Source organism: Delphinapterus leucas, chromosome 13 (assembly GCF_059928025.1).
Source record: "Delphinapterus leucas isolate spDelLeu-1000000601 "Yukka" chromosome 13, BTC_Dleu_Yukka2, whole genome shotgun sequence".
Taxonomy (NCBI): Eukaryota; Metazoa; Chordata; class Mammalia; order Artiodactyla; family Monodontidae; genus Delphinapterus; species Delphinapterus leucas.
The window spans coordinates 48,685,185-48,702,018 of NC_143141.1; the positions used below are offsets into that span (position 1 = coordinate 48,685,185).

The 16,834-nt window shown below is 33.9% G+C and overlaps 1 protein-coding gene across 6 annotated transcripts in view; it reads left to right on the top strand.

Moving 5' to 3' along the window:
• RTN4 (reticulon 4) overlaps positions 1-16,834 on the top strand; it is a 66,520-nt gene that overhangs the window by 28,143 nt on the left and 21,543 nt on the right. The window contains exon 1 of one of the 6 annotated variants that reach the window (XM_022597292.2): positions 5,738-5,913. The exons of the other annotated variants lie outside the window; for them this stretch is intronic. Coding sequence (XP_022453000.1) covers positions 5,880-5,913 — 34 coding nt within the window. The 5' untranslated portion in view covers positions 5,738-5,879. Of the gene's footprint in view, positions 1-5,737; positions 5,914-16,834 lie in introns of those variants that run through there. 6 annotated transcript variants of the gene reach the window in all.

Below are 16,834 nucleotides of genomic sequence, written 5' to 3' on the forward strand. Positions count from 1 at the left end.
CTCCCAATTCATCCTACCCACCCCCTTCCCCCTTAGTATCCTTACGTTTGTTCTCTATGTCTGTGTTTCTATTTCTGCTTTGCAAATAAGTTCATCTGTATCATTTTTCTAGATTCCACATATAAGCTAATGATGTTTGTTTTTCTCTTTCTGACTTCACTTTGTATGACAGTCTCTAGGTCCATCCATGTCTGTACAAATGGCACAATTTTGTTCCTTTTATGGCTGAGTAATATTCCATTGTATATATGTACCACATCTTTCTTTATCCATTCCTCTGTTGATGGACATTTAGGTTGCATCCATGTCCTGGCTATTGTAAATAGTGTTGCAATGAACATTTGGGTGCATGCATCTTTTCGAACTAGTTTTCTCCGTTATATGCCCAGGAGTGAGATTGCTGGATCATATGGCAGTTCTATATTTAGTTTTTTAAGGAACCTCCATATTGTTCTCCATGGTGGCTGTATCAATTTACATTCCCCCCAACAGTGTAGGAGGGTGCCCTTTTCTCCACACCCTCTCCAGCATTTGTTTATAGACTTTTTGATGATGGCTATTCTGACTGGTGTGAGGTAATACCTCATTGTAGTTTTGATTTGCATTTCTCTAATAATGACATTGAGCATCTTTTCATGTGCTTTTTGGCAATCTGTATATCTTCTTTGGAGAAATATCTATTTAGATCTGCCCACTTTTTGATTGGGTTTTTTTTTTTGATATTGAGCTGCATGATCTCTTTGTATATTTTGCAGATTAATCCTGTGTCACAACTTGTACTAATTTTTACCCTTCTAATGGAGTAAGACAACAACCCATTTCTCTATTGATCACCAACAATTAGTATTATTAATATTGTTTTTTTAATCAGAAAATTTTGATAGCTAAGGACTTATACATTATACAAAATTCAAAAAGTACTATTACAGTAAGTCTTCTTCCTGTCTTAACTAAGCTGCCTAGTGCTCCTTCCTAGAGTCATTTACTAGACTTCTCATGTATCCTTCCAGACATTGTATACCTGTCTTTTTAAAAAAAAAAAAAAAAAAAAACCTTTACCAGTTTGATAGGTTAAAGTAGTTATCTTGCTGTTTCGATCTTCGATTATTAGTGAAGGTGAGCATGTTCCACATATTTATTGGCTATTTGTATTTCTTTTGTGAATTGCCTGTTCATACCCTTTGCCCATTTTAAAATTTAGAATCGCCTCTTTCTGATTTTATGAGAGTTCTTTATATAGAGTGGATGCAAATCCTTGTCATGTTACAGTTTTCCCTTAGTTTTCTAAATAATTTTTATTTTACTTTACATTTTGGTGGATATTTTCAGTTTTCACCTGGGAAAATTTATAACTTAATTTATTTACTAATTTATAGTTTCATTTTTATGTTTAATTCTGATCTGTTCAAAATTGATTTTGAATTCTGGTCAGAGATCATTTTATCCCACATGCCTTTTTGGTGTTGGAGTTGTTTTCCTATCCCCATCACACTCTGATAGTCCCCTAGTACCAGGCAACAATCCTAAGGAAGAGCCAGAAAATTGAGAACAATTTTAGCCAGGTTGCATGCTTTGGGTTGGACAGTCAACGGTACTATGGGTGTTGGTGCCATCTAGTGTTGTAGATAGAAAACGATGTCTGTGGAATGCTCTGTAATTGACCATATGGAAATTCAGTTGGGCCGAGAAATTTAGTGAGTTGTGGATATTTGCTTCACAGTAACAAATGACTTTGAAAATGACTTTATAAAAGGATTTTGAATTTTGACACATTGTACTGAATCAAACAAATGCTTGAATCATGCTATGATAAACATTATGAAATGACCTTAAAGATTCCCCCAAACATGTACTTCAGTGAAAACTTAAAAGTTTTAAAAGATCTGTTCAAAACCCAATGACTATTAAATTTTTAAATTCCAGGTTTAAAAATGCTTTGGATCTTTTGGATTATCTGTGTATTTATTTTAGATTATAATATAAGAAATCAACATTTATTTAGTTCTCATTGAATAGTATCACTTTCAGTTTCTTTCTGTATAATTTTTAGTATGTATTTTTATCAGCTTATATGGAATTGTTTATAGACCTTAAAATGCTCATTATATTTTGGTTATTTTTTAACTTGTCATTCATTTTCTAGACTAAAGTCTTTGTTCATGTCTTAAGGTTCAATTCAGTAGTTAGTGCTGAAGTGCTGTAATTTAGTCCATAGAGGGCATTACGTTACAGCATATGGTATTAAACGGCATTATTTAATATCTTTCAGTAATGGGACATATGTTTAGTTTTATACTTTTGTATAGTTCAGAATAATTAAATTTTGAAGTAAGTTTAAAACTACTGTGTAGCTGTAATTTTTTTTTTTTTAATTAAAAGTCCTGTTGTCTGTTGCTGGAAAGTAGAAATAATTTTTTTAGCGATCAAGAATTGTATACAAGCAACCCCCAGTTTAGAGAGTAGCACTTTCAATCCAAATGACCACCTCTTTCTCACCTTATTTGCCTTCATTTCTAAACATTGTAAAGCAAACAAAGCAAAACAAAAACTTGAGTTTTTTGGGGTTCAGAATTAGAGGAAGGAAAGAAATGGAAAAAGGAATATCTTGGGAGAGCTGGCCTGGGAGGTCTTAGAGTTTACATATTGTTGCCTATTCCAAAATACAGTCCTCTACTGTTTGAAATCCTGCCACTTAGGTACAAGACACACACACACACACACACACACGTTTATGAGAGTGTTATAGAGAAAGGAGTTTTTTATTCTTTAGTAGGACTTATTTTAATCATATAATTTTCCTTTTAATGAGGTAAGTGCACGAAGAAAATGAGAGTTTTGATCTGAGATATGAAGAGAAGAGAAATGTAGAGAGTGTAGGTAATTTTAGAGCATGGGTACTGTTTGGAAAGGAGTTAGGGGTGTGTTTGGGGTGGTTTTGGTCATTGGTTTTTGTCATGCTTTGGGGAGGTACTGGGTTTATGGACATTGAGGAATGAGAAGTTGCCAATCATGAACTCAGAACAGGCGATTTCAAAAGTTCAGTGTAAGGCTGATTTTGAGTTTAGGAAGAGAAGAATTCCCCCCTTCCCTACCCCCATGCACAATATGCAGTAGGACTTAGAATTCAGACAGCACTTTTATTTGCTTGTATTATAAGTAAAGGAATCTTCTGTGCTCCTCTCCTTTGGAAGCCTTTACTTTTAAGGGAAAATAAGTTCCTATCCCAAATAATCAATGTGGTATATATATCTGCTCTATTTGAAAATTGTCCTTGAAATAATTTTTCATTTTTAAACAAAATGTTAAATATTTGGAGGAAAACAAATAAGTTTTTAACAGATTTATGTTCTCTATTTGCCTGTTATCTTGGCATTTAATATGGAATAGGACCTGTAATCTACCCATATAAAATTTTTTCTCAGCTGGAGGAGAATAGAACTACAGTAACAAAGCACAGTAATGTGTGTGTGTGTGTGTGTGTGTGTGTGTGTGTGTGTGTGTGTGTGTGTGTGTGTGTGTGGTGGGGCGCTTCTTTTTAAAGAGGGTATTGGGTTATTGCCTAGAATTGAATGGCTTAATATATGCACTTTCTTAGATATGATTTACAGGCTTTATTTCCTTGTGGTTTAATGGTTAAAAATTTTAGCATAATAATAGTAAATAGCTAGCACTTACATAGGGCCACTTTTTATCAGGCACTGTCCTAAGGCCTTTTGCATACACAAACTCATTTGATCCTCTCATCACAATAAACCTCGCCCAGTGGCTTTACATTTTTAACAGATTGGTCTCATCAGATTTTCAAATTTAAGCACTTTTTCCTTAGGTTACCAAACTTAAAACAACTCTAGTTTTAAAACTTTCTAAGAAAGAAATGGGCAAAATGTAAATTGATTTATCTTAGTTAGTTTTCTCTGTAAACTTAATAGCCTAAATTGCAAAGATCATAAAAGCTAAAGAATTAGATATTACTGTGTAAGGTCTAATTTCAGGGCTCCTATTTTGACCTCTTAATCTGCCAGGGGAGCTATTAAGTATGTTTAACATTTAGATGAATGGGTGTTATTATATGTTCTTGCTCCCTCAGATGATTTTTAAAAATTGTTACACCAAGTCAAGTACTGGAAGATGTGAATAAAATGAATGGTAAATACCCTTTTTATCAAGAAATCTTTTTTCCCCCCTACTATTAGTGTAGTAATCTCTGACTTCAAAACAGTGTTTGGGCGATGTTTTTGAGTGCGTTATTCTAATGCTAAAGTATTTATTGGCCTTCAGTCTTAAGGGATTCATTATTAGAAAATACTATTTTGAAAATATTATGTAGTTAATGAATAGTTTGGGATTTCTAACTATTGCATGAGGAGGCCAGAGATTTTCAGCTATGATATGACTTGGTGACAAGTGTTCTCAAATATCACATTATACAAGGGTTCAGTGAATAAAGTTTAAAGTTAAATATTAACTTCTGAGCTGAGAATACTAGACTCTCTTTAAAAATTGCTTTGCTTTATTTATGTTTGGAGTTAGAGAGGCAGGGAGGAAAAGAACTGAGTTCTTGATATTCAGGCCACTTCTGATTTGAAGAATTTTGCAGGGTTTTGCAGCCCACACAGTTTTACAGCAAGTTCCAAAAAATATCATACCTATTTCAATGTAGCTATATAGTCTTCTGAAGTATGTAGTTTCGTACATAGGCTCCATATCTTATAATGCTTCAGCATATCTCACATTTAAAAATATTTTTGCTGATTTGTCATTATATGTTGCCTTTTCTGCTAAGTCAAATGATAATATCAGTTAAAACAGTTGTGAGACGTTAGTAAAGACGTAATATTCTGCACTGGAACGAATGCCAATTTTATAAAGTTGAACAAAAATTTCAGAAATTTCTTATATAGATTTGTTTTTGTTTTATCAGTAAAATTTTAGTTTGGTCTTATGTCACTTTCCCAAAGCAAATGTGGTATAATTAGCACCTGAATATTTCTCCTCAAGCAGAGAGTCTATTAATAGTACCTGCAGTGGTGTCTAATAGATATTTATTGAAAGATCGATTTGGAGCAGGTGGTAATTAAGAATAAGTATATATTTGCAAGTCTCTGGATTTCTGTAGTTGCAAAAGAAGGAAAAGATAGCATTACCTGAGAAATATGAGATTGCTGAAATTAAGTAAAAACTTTTTTCTATTTAAGTAACATATTCAGTAAACATTAATAATTTGACTTTGTGATTCTCCTGTCACACCCTCATAAGGGTACAAAATGCTGATAATTTAAGAGAAAGTAAGAAGAGACTCGCATTTCCCAGGCTTGAAATTTAAGCTGTTACCCTTCTTTGGATCAGCCCATTTTTATCTTATCAGGTAACCATTGATTTTAAGGTTTTAAATGAAGCTGGAAACCAGCAGCATAATTCCCCTATCTGTCAAAAAATAAATAAATAAAAATAAAACAAAATAAGGTTATAAAAAACTGTACATGGCTTTAAGTGCATTTCAAATATATTCAGTGGTTTACTCTGCCAGAATAACAACCCTCTTTTCTTTCTTTTCTTTTGGTGGCCTTCCCCTCCCCCTGCAAAAGTAGCTCCATTTGGTGTGAGCAACAAGCAAAAGACGAGAACAATAAACAGATAGAGGAAGGCGGTAGTGCCTGAGTATTAGTAGCCTAGTTACAGATTGCACTGCGTCAGACTGCTCCACACCCAGAAGGCGTCAGGTGACTTCAGTCCTGCTGCAGTTGTGCAGCAGAGGAGACTGCAGATACGGTTGAGGAAACGGATATTTCATGTCTCAGGGGGTAGATTTTTGCAGTTACAGCTTTTCTGTTGGTATGCATAATTGATAATTGCATCTGTAGGGCAGATCGTGACAAGAGATGGACGGTCAGAAGAAAACTTGGAAGGACAAGGGTATATCTGCTTTTTAATCTTTTATTCATTTTTTAATGTGACCAGTAATATATATTTCTATGAATAAGCTTTGCAATTTAGATATATTTTGGATTGAAAATGAAGCCTATGAAGGGTTTAAGAGTAAAGGATTAAAACAGCTATTTCAAATGTGTTTTTGCAGTTCGTTATGTATGAGAAAATGTCACGCTGTTCTGCTTCACTGGCATTTGATTTAGTCTTTGCAGTCCTATCGTTGATTAGGTTCTATTCTTTAATCTTGCAGGTTGTGAACAATATAGTTTTAACATAATTTCATTTGGTCACTTTGGTGTGATAAATCTACATAGCCATGTTTGTATTCCATAATGACATATTTTCTGTGACTAAGTTTTTTTTTTTTTTTTTTTTTAAATCTGACTTGGTGTAGTTGAAATTCTATCCAAAGGTTTGTAGATAGCAAGATCTGTGTTTGCAGTAAGCCTGTTTTCTTCTTTGGAAATATTATTGAACCTTTAAAGTTATTACCAGTCACCTTTTAATTAGATTATAATTTTGTATATCTTAAAATGGTTAAAATGTATACACAGTAGTTTTAAATGTGTGTCCATATTTAAGTCACTAACCTTTGTCCTTGTAATAACCAATCAGTGATCTTGATCCCCTTTCCTCCCCCTTGAAAGCCCAGATCCTTTCAAGTCTCAGTGCATTGGGGTTGTGTAAGAATTTAAGCTTGTAAGTGTAATGAATATTTTTAAAGTATTTTATTATGTAGATGGTTAAATGTGCCATTTTAAGAAAAAGGGAAGGTGGGTGGGCTGTGTATCTGACCTTATAATAAATTGCCTTAAAAATTATTAGAGCTATTTTTTTAACATCTTTATTGGAGTATAATTGCTTTACAATGGTGTGTTAGTTTCTGCTTTATAACAAAGTGAATCAGTTATACATATACATATGTTCCCATATTAGAGCTATTTTTAAGTAGTCCACTTAGACATTCCACACAAGCAATTTGTTTTTCTGGCCACATTCAAGTTTTATAGTTAAAAAAATATATTTCTATAGCAGAATTATTAGCAGGATTGGTGATAATGTTTCTAAAAGCAATATGTGGAGCTAATTACAGGAACCTTTACAACATCCTTTTAAAAATTGGTTCAATGAAGTATTGTGGGGAAAAGGTGAGCTTAAGATTGAGTTCATATTGAGACATTGGAAAGATCTTACAGTTAACACTTAACAGAAAATAATATAGCTTTGGAGTTTTACCTTTATGGTTTCTTTACATGTGAATTTAATGAACAGAAGGATTTTTATTTCTTCATCCTTCTGACCATTAGCATTACAAAGGGAAAGTAAATTGCTATATTAGTTTTTGATAAGTAAAACTGATAGCAGTGATAACAATACAATAAATCCAGACTTTAAAAATAGGTAAAAAATCACATCAGGGCCTACTCAGCAACTATTAAGGCTCTGTATTAATAATTTGAGTCTTAGACCATTTAATAGCATCTTAAGTTCTTTATTTGCTAAACTAATTTAGGAATATTTTGAGATTGGAGAAATTAAGTTCCAGTATAGTCCATATTATTATACCAGACATTTATTTTGATTATTTTTAGGTACTAAGTATAAAATCAAATTTACTCTTGAATGTCTGTCTCTGGGGAGCCTCATTTTGTATGTAAGTGGAATGGCCTGATATTTTTTTAGTGTTTGGCTTTTTTGCTTGGGAAGACTAACTTTACCTATTGTTCTGGTTCATTGCTTAAGTTATATTTTAGTATTTATCAGCAGCTAATTTTAACGTTGCAGATTAGAGGTTATGACTTAAATGGAACTGAAACTGCCAGGGAGTGAGTTTTTCCTCATTTTATGAAAAGTGTGGCGATAGAGGAAAGAATCTAAGCTTTCTAGGTATATTAAAAAACAAACTTAAGCCCATATATTATTCTACTCTTTTGCCACCCTTGTTCCCTCCTTAATTAAGTCCCATGGTTGAAACACATCCAGTTGGTACATCTGATTATGGTAACGTGTAAGGGTATAAAGAAGTGAGAGATACTCTGATTTCCGTGTTTTAAAGAGTTTTTTTTTTAGCTTATTAACTAGTATTTAAGACATTTATCTTGCAGGCTAAGACCAAAATTAATAATTTATATTTTATACATTTTTCATCTTGGATTTTCTATTGTTCTTAGCGGGATACTTACAACAAATGAAATCTATGAAGTACTTGATTATTGGGGTTAAAATGGAAAGCATTGATTAAGACAGTCAAAAGATTTTCAAGAGCTTAAAACAGAAGGAATTGGGTAGGTTTGGGGGTTTGGGTGGGGTGAGAGAATGATTTAACCACTAAACAAGGTGTAATTTAGACAGTGAATAGAGCTTTCTGGGTAGAACAATACTTATAGGATAGTAGTTGAAAGATAAGATTGGTATAAGTAAAGAATGTAGAAGACTTGTAAGATCTAGGTCAGGTTTCCTCAAACTTCCCTGAAGAGGAGAATCACCTAGTGCTTCTTTATTTTTATATGATTCCTGTGACCCTATTCAGATCTACCACATGAGAATTTATAGGGGAAAGGCATGGCAATACGTTAAGCGCCTTGACAAAGGGTTGTGTTAATATTAGGCAAATGTAGGAAACACCAACCTAGTTTTTAAAGTTTCTGTTCTCGTATGTTTTGATTTTGGCCAGAGTGAGAATCTTAACGTTTTTGGTCTTCAGTTTCCTCTTCTGCATGATTTCTAGTGTTCCAATTTTGATGTTCTCTGGTTTTATGAAAAGATACCCTGGGTCAGATTGCAGAAGACATTGACTTTTGGATTTTATCATAAAGGAAATAAAGAGCCTTTGGAAGTTTTAAAGTAGGGAGTGGTAAAATGACAGCAGGTTTGAAAGACTGTTTTGGGGTGCTATATAAGATAAATTGGAGAAGAACTTAGAAGCAGAACAGGATGACTGTATTTGTGCCCACATGTGCCTGAACTTGGCCTGAAGTAGGAATGAAAAGGAGGTGGCAGGTTTGAGAAACTTAGAAAGGAATACTTGATATTTGACATAGATTTGTGGGACTAGGGTGAGGGAGGGACTCAAAGGACAACATGAAATTTCAGTCAGAGTGCAGCCTTGGCAATGCTAGCGCTTTAGTGTCAGTAGAAATAGAGCTAAAGTAGGTAGAAATGATGCAAAGTTCTGTTTTGGAAACTTCAAATTTGAAGCTCAGAGAAATGACAGGCTTAATGATGAATGCAGAATTGGGAATTGAATGCAAAGTGAGACAGATGAATACTGTGAGGAAATTTGCATAGAAAGAACAGAAGGGGCTTCCCTGGTGGCGCAGTGGTTGAGAGTCCGCCTGCTGATGCAGGGGACACGGGTTCGTGCCCCGGTGCGGGAAGATCCCCCATGCCTCGGAGTGGCTGGGCCCGTGAGCCATGGCCGCTGAGCCTGCGCGTCCGGAGCCTGTGCTCCTCAACGGGAGAGGCCACAACAGTGAGAGGCCCGCGTACCACAAAAAAAAAAAAAAAGGAACAGAAGATTAAGGAAGGAGAGCCTAAAACCTATATTGTGGGGACATGGAGCACAAGAAGTTATAGTCGGAGCAGTAAAAGCAGCAGGTTAGGGCTGGTTTCCTGATATTAGGGAGGGAGAGATTTTTCAAGAGGGAATGGATGGTTAAATACTAGAGAGAAGCCATTTAATGTGAAGATTGAGAAATGATTGTGGACCCTGTTGAATTTTAGGAATATGTACAACACTACCCATTATTAGTAGTGTTTTTGGGATTTGGCAGTTAACATACTGTAGGTGACCTTTGAGAGGAGTTTGTGTAGGAGGGGGACAGAAATGTTTCTAGCATTAAAATTCAGTTTGATTATACGGCAAGACAAAAACTGACTTTGGACCATTTCTGGAGCATACTTCTTGCAGAGGTTCTTGTAGGGCTCCCTTTTCTTTACTTTTGCTAAGTCACTTTCAATTTCTTTCAAAGCTTAAGGTTACTGAGTATATGGGTAAAGGTGTACGCTCATACTGACATTCAGGTAGAGAGGAGAAAGGGGTCTTGGCTGCTTGAAATAAATGTCCCTGGGAATCCCCCCCCCACAAAAAAAATCCTGAGAAGGGAACTTGGGTGTTAATCAATTGCGAGACCTATTGATTGGAGGAAGCCTCCTGCTTTTCAGTTCTAAACGTAGTTGAAACCCAGCGTTTAATCATTTCATTAGATATTTCTTCTGGATCTTGGTTTAGTAGTGCAACACTGTGTGTGTGTATATATTTGTGTATGTTGTAGAAAATTTAGAAGGCCTGTGGAAGAATAAAACCATCACTTCACAGAGTGGTTTTGGTGTGTATTTCTAACGGTGTGTGTATGTGTTGGGGTTACGTATGGTACATTTTGTTCCATAATCATTTTTCTCACACTAAATGGGGAAATACCTTTCATTTAGAAATATTCTACATTGTTTTAATGGGTGTAGTATTCTAAGTATGTACTGTTAATCCCTTATAGTTAAATATTCAAGTTATTCCTAAATTTTTTGCAAACATGAAGAATGCTAAAATGAATATAATTGAATATAAATTATTGCTCTTATAATTATTTCCAAATTGCTGGGTTATAGTATTTAGGCTTTTGGTTCATGTTGCAGAACTTCCCTTCAGAAAGATACAAATTATTTTGAGTAATGTATAGGAGTGTCTGTCCTGAAACCTTGGCCAAGATTAAGTACTATATATGCATTTCTGATGGTTTTAACTCTTTCTAAGATAGCTGTTTTGTCAGTTTTAAGTAAATTACTTGATGAGAACCAGATTTAAATTGAAAAAGAGTAAATTGGTAATTTTTTTCTCCTATATATGGTTTAAAGTCTTGCATGGATAAGTAGTGGGAGCAATGGAAATATCTTCTCAGTTTTCTTTATTTACCCAAATCCGGGTACTCTTAATTCCTTGTCAGAACTTCTAACTGGTTTTTCCACTAAATCCTATATGTTAAGCCAAATTAATCTTCCTAAAATATGGCTCTAATCGTAGCACTTAAGGGGTTTTCCTTTACTTTTCAAATTAAGTTCATACTATCCTGGACTTTTAAGAGGCATTCCATGGTCTAATCCTAGCCTTTATAATCCCATCTCCCATTACTCTGTCTCCAGCCACATTGAAGGACTTGTTTCCTAAACATGCCTGTTCTTTGCATTTGCTTGTGTTTTTCTCTCTGTCTAAAATCCCCCTTCCCATTTCATTTTGCCCAAGTCTTGTCAGAAGCCCAATCCTTCCTGAAGTATTCACCTTCCAGGTGGAGGGAATCCAGTATTCCTCAGAACTCCTATCTCTTGGTTTTCATTTTGTGCCTTCTGTTACAGTTATATATCTATATATATTACAGTTATATATAACTAATATATATGTATATAATACATGTAATATATATATGTAATTAAAAATATATAATATATATATATTAATAAATAAATATTGGCTTTTTTTTTCTAGTCTGTAAATTCCTTGAAGGCAGCAAAAGAAACAGTGGTGGCCTTATCACTGGGTCTCCTCATTGACTTCGCACAGCTTTTCAACAAAGTGACAGGATGAGAACTTTGATGTTCAGCCAGGTTTACTCCTGGCCTGAGCCTTATACATCCATTCTTGGGAATTTTTTTAAATGGTTTTTCAAATGGGAGAAATAAAAGGGATCCCCTACCTTACCCCTTTTTTAAAGGAGCAATTAATTAACTTAAGCAACTTCTGTAAATCCAGGGTTTTTAGATCATACCCACAGGCAAGACATCTTAATAGTCACTTATTCTTGTTTTATGGGTAAGGAAACCAAGAAAACTAAAGAGATTAAATTATTTGTTCAGGACTAGACAGCTAGTGGCATAGGGTCATTATCATGGATAATGTTCATTTATGTTACTGGATGTGTATTTATGTGTATGTAATGTATATGTTTAAATTTGCCTCATTGCTTTCAAACTTTAATCCAATCACCTTTTAGGCATTTATGTAAGGTATTGCTAGACACTAAAATACTGTTTGTCTCTCCTCAATACCACGATCTTATATTTATTCTAGGTAGCTCAAAGCAATTTAAGATTAAAAAATTATTAAATGTTAATGATACTTCTGCAAGTCTATTGTTAAGAGTTGGCAATTGAGACAGATTTAGGAATTACTACTCTCAGATTACAGATTTGCCAAAATTCTGATTTTCCATAAGAATAGCTGTTGCTAGTGTATAGTTGTTGTATATACTCATTTGTGTATTTTTTCCACTTAAATAATCTAAAATTAAAATAGATTATCCTGGTCAGTGATGTGAATATTTTACCTTATTTCATTATCTGTACTATTAGCTATTTATTCATTGAGCATTTATACTGAGTGTGTGCCATAGGTGTGTAAGGTTATAGAAGTATAACTATAACTAGTTTACCTACTAGTGAAGTTGATTCTCTTTTTAAACTAGTAATTTGCTCAGACTTTTCCCCCTATTCCAGTTTATTAAGCTTTTCAGGTTTATAGAGTTATGGAACGTATGTTTTCCATTTAGTTTTTATTAGTAGAAAACAGGATTTTGGCAGCAATTTCCTATTTCTAAGGTTTGGTGCCTATTTCTTGTAATGTGTGTATGCCAACAAGAAGTAAAGTCGGAAGTGGGAAGTTAGAATTATTTTCTGCTGTATTTTTTGTCATCTTCTAATAAAGCTGGAAATGGAATGTGGGATTAAAGGAAGTGTTGAAAACAACATGAACTAATTAATTAAATTAATTGTTGTGGTGGTTATTGAACCTCACTGTTTTCAGTCTCAGAGAAATTTGGATTTTCCTAAGAAGGCAGCAACAATCATAGGTAGTTTTACCTTCCTTCAGTATATTAAGACATTTTCTACTTGAGGATACTTAATATAAGAGAAACAAGCACTTAAAGTAAGCTCAAATCTCATGGCAAATAACGCAGGGAAAAAGATTTTGTTAAGACTTGAAACATAAAACTAACAGTTACGAAAATAAGTTTTAGTTTATTTTTAACAAAATTTAGGTTGTAATCACAGCTGTGCATAAGTCTTAGAATGAACAGAGATGAATCAAGCTTTTGGGCTTTTTGGTGTGTATTTTTTACTACAAAATTGTTTGGTAGCACAACATGATATTTTTGTGGTTGAATTTTCACAGTGGATCACATGTAATGTCCTTTTACAAAAATGTTCAAGGGTTTTAATGACTTTCCTCGTGGCTTCTCTTAATCTTTTGAGGTCAGATATTCTGTTTTGAAGTGCCTATTGGACTGTCAGTCTCTTTTGGAGTAATTCTCCAACATCACTCAAAACATTAACCGTACAAAATGCTACATTATTAGGAAGATCTGCAGTTTTGTGTTGTGGTTGATTTGTGTTGTCTTATCTATTAATATCTATCTATCTATAGCTATTTATAGTTTTAATTTATTTTTTTCAGAGAGAGGGACAATTTACATGGCTTCTAGGAACCACGATTTGCAATTTGAACAGAACATGATTTACTCCTATTACTGAATCTGTTACTGGAATTTACTGGTCTGTGTATATAACTCTGCTCATGGTGTTAGTTAATTACTTCTCTCTTTAAATTGGGGTTGAAACACTATTTGGAATCCTCAAGTAGGGTAAAAAGCAAACTTGAGTACTGATAAATTCCTTTAAATACAAAATATGTGTTGTGATGGAAAGAGTGAGACCTTCACAGTCAGACCTGAATTTCAATCAGTAACCCTGCACAATTTATTTAATAATACTTCTGAGCCTCGATTGCCTTATGTATAAAGTGCAGATAATAAACACTTTATAGAGTTGTTGTGATTAGTGATAATGTATATAAAGTACTTGCACAGTTCCTTGCTCAGAATAGGGGATTACTAAATTTTTATAGGAAGGGCAAATATAGAATTTATACTAGTTTTATGTAAAATGTTTCTTCCTTAGATGTGTGGTTGTTGAAATGGACAACATACAGTAAAGTTGTCAGAAGTAAGACAGGGAAGCTTTAGTGATGAAAGAGACAAGGACCTGAAATTGTATCTTTTAAAAACTCTAGCTACAGGATGAGGAGAGATGGCCAAGAGAGATGCTGGTTTGCCAAGTATTTGGTTGAGATACTTTGTAGCAATACTAGGTATCCTTCAACCTGAAACTTGCTAACTGAAACCAAGTTAGCAGTGCTTTCAGAGAAAGTTGAACGCACCTTTTAAAAAATCAGACCTTAGTTAAGCATCGTATTAATATTTGATTGCCCTGCTTGACTATATCTCTTCAGACATTACTTTTATTTAGTGTGTTTAATTCATCAAGCATTTCCATGTGTGAAATCTCCATTCATTTTCAACTAACTTGTTAGGTGGCTATCATTTTTCTAATTTTACATGATGGTAACTAGAAGGAAGAAATAGGACTCAAGCTCCTCTTACAGTGTTTGCTGAAAGAGTTAAGCTCCCACTCTGCACAGATATTTTTGTGGACCACCACCTGTCATTTTTTAGCCAAGTGAATGGTTATTATATGGAGATAAAATGCTTACTATGTGGTAATAAATGATCAACTCTGAATTCTAGTCACTTTTCCTGGCAATTGGGAAGAATTTGATTTAAGGATTGTGATTTCTAATAAATACATAATTATTTTTTAATATAAAGACCATGGTTGTGAAAAATAACAACTGAAAATTTAGTATCATTCTAATATTCATATGTTTATTTATTAACTTCCTTTTTAACTGCCTTTCTCCCTTTCTCATTCTTCATCTGACTTTATTAAAGAGAACTTAATATTTGCTTTTACTTAGGAAGTAGGCATTTTACTGCTAGCTGTTCCTTGTTCTCCCAGTATTTTGGGGACCACCTAGTTCAATGTTTTTTTCCACCCAGACAAAAGATTTAAAAATTGAAACCTGGACTTCAGGCTGTTCAAGGAAGAGCTACCGTAAGAATTTGATTTGAGGCAAAATGTAATTGGATGGCTCCTGCATGTAAGGCTGGCACTATTTTTAGCTATGACAGATGACAGTTAATGATTACCAGATGTAGGCAACTCGTCTTACTCTGCATTGGGCCAGAAGTGTTTCTTTTGAATAAGAAATGATAGTGTACTGAATTATTTTAAATGAAAATTTTAGTTTGATAAATTGCTACTGCTTAAAGCACTATCAAAATAAAGATTTTTCACATTTTCATTTGGAAAACAAAAGTGGGGAAGCACTGCAGGGAATAAATCACTTTTTTCTAAGTGACAAAAATTTGTTTAAATTGATCAAAATTATTTTAGTAATCCATAAGCATCCTCCATTGTTATAAGAGGAAAAAGCACTGTTAGATTAATTTCAGATCTTTAAAAGGATATTTCATGAACATTTTATTTAAGAATAAAGTTTACATCACAGTAGGTTGCCTTGCATGATTAACACTCCATTCTGCAGTGTAGAAGGAAACTTCAGGAATCATGAAGGTTTAAATTTTCCTTTACAAGCCCTTTGTCTTAATTTTGGTTTCTCACGAATAAAGAGGCCATTGAACTCTTCCTTCATAAACAAAACTAATAAAGTGATTACAGAGGAATCCAAAATTAGCATTTTAGTGACCCTATAGTTCTTATTTAAAGATGTCCTTTATTTTAATTTGAAAATATTACAGTCTTTAATTATTCTTAGGAATAGAAACATTTTAATCTGATCACTATTCAGACAGTGCAGCAAATATTAATGAAGCAGGTAATGAGAATATAAAGATGAAATGCATTTAGCAGCCCTTCAGGGTCTAGTAAGGAGAGACAAGCCTGTAAAACAATATTTACTGTTTTATAAATTATCTGAAAGCATTGCTATTTGTTACTTAATAAGTGTGGATATCTGATGGTAGTTTAAATAAATGTTAAATCCAAAGCACAGAAACATTTTTTGAATAATTAGGATTAGTGCATGCTTTAAACTGGCATTAAGTGTGCATTCATTGTAATCAATTAGTAATATTTATTGAAGGTTTAGTTGGTTCAGGCTTTGTGCTCAGCTCTGGAGATGTGGTAGGTAGTAAGATAAAATGCTGTCTTCTGGAGCTTACAACCTAGCAGAGAAACATGTTTAAAATGAGTTTTTTTTTTTTAATTAAGTGTACATACAACTCATTGACTTAGTATATTTATGGAATTGTGCAGCCATCACCATCATTTAATTTCAGAACATTTTCATTCTCCCCCCCCCCAAAAAAAAACCAATCTTAAACCCATCATCAGTCACTCGCCATCTCTCCTCCTCCCAGTTACTGGCAACCACAAATCTACTTTCTGCCTCTCTAGAACTGCCTATTCTAGACACTTCATGTAAACAGAACCATACAACTGTGTAACCTTTTGTGTTTGCCGTCTTTAACTTAGCATAATATTTTCAAGCCTCATCCATGCTGTAGCATGTTATCAGTACTTCATTCCTTTTTATTGCCCAATAATATTCCATTGTATGAATATTTTGTTTATTCATTAGTTGATGGACATTTGGGCTGTTTCCACTTTGGGTTATTAGGAATAATGCTGCTGTGAACATTTGTGCACATAGATTTTTTTCTAGTCTTTTGGGTGGAAATTCCTAGGTGTGGAATTGCTGGGTCATATGGTAACTCTCTGTTTAACTTTCTGAGGAATTGCCAAACAGTTTTTCACGGTGGCTGAATTTTACATTCCCATCAGCAATGTAAGAGGATTCCAATCATCATCACTCTTGCCAACATTTGACATTGTCCATCTTTTTTACTTTAGCCATCCTAGTGTGTCTGAAGTGGTATCTGATTGTGGTTTTGGTTTGCATTTATTTCTCTGATGACTAATGATGTTGAGCATCTTTTCATTGCTTACTGGCAATTTGTATGTATTCTTTGGAGAAACTAATATTCAGATCCTTTGCCCG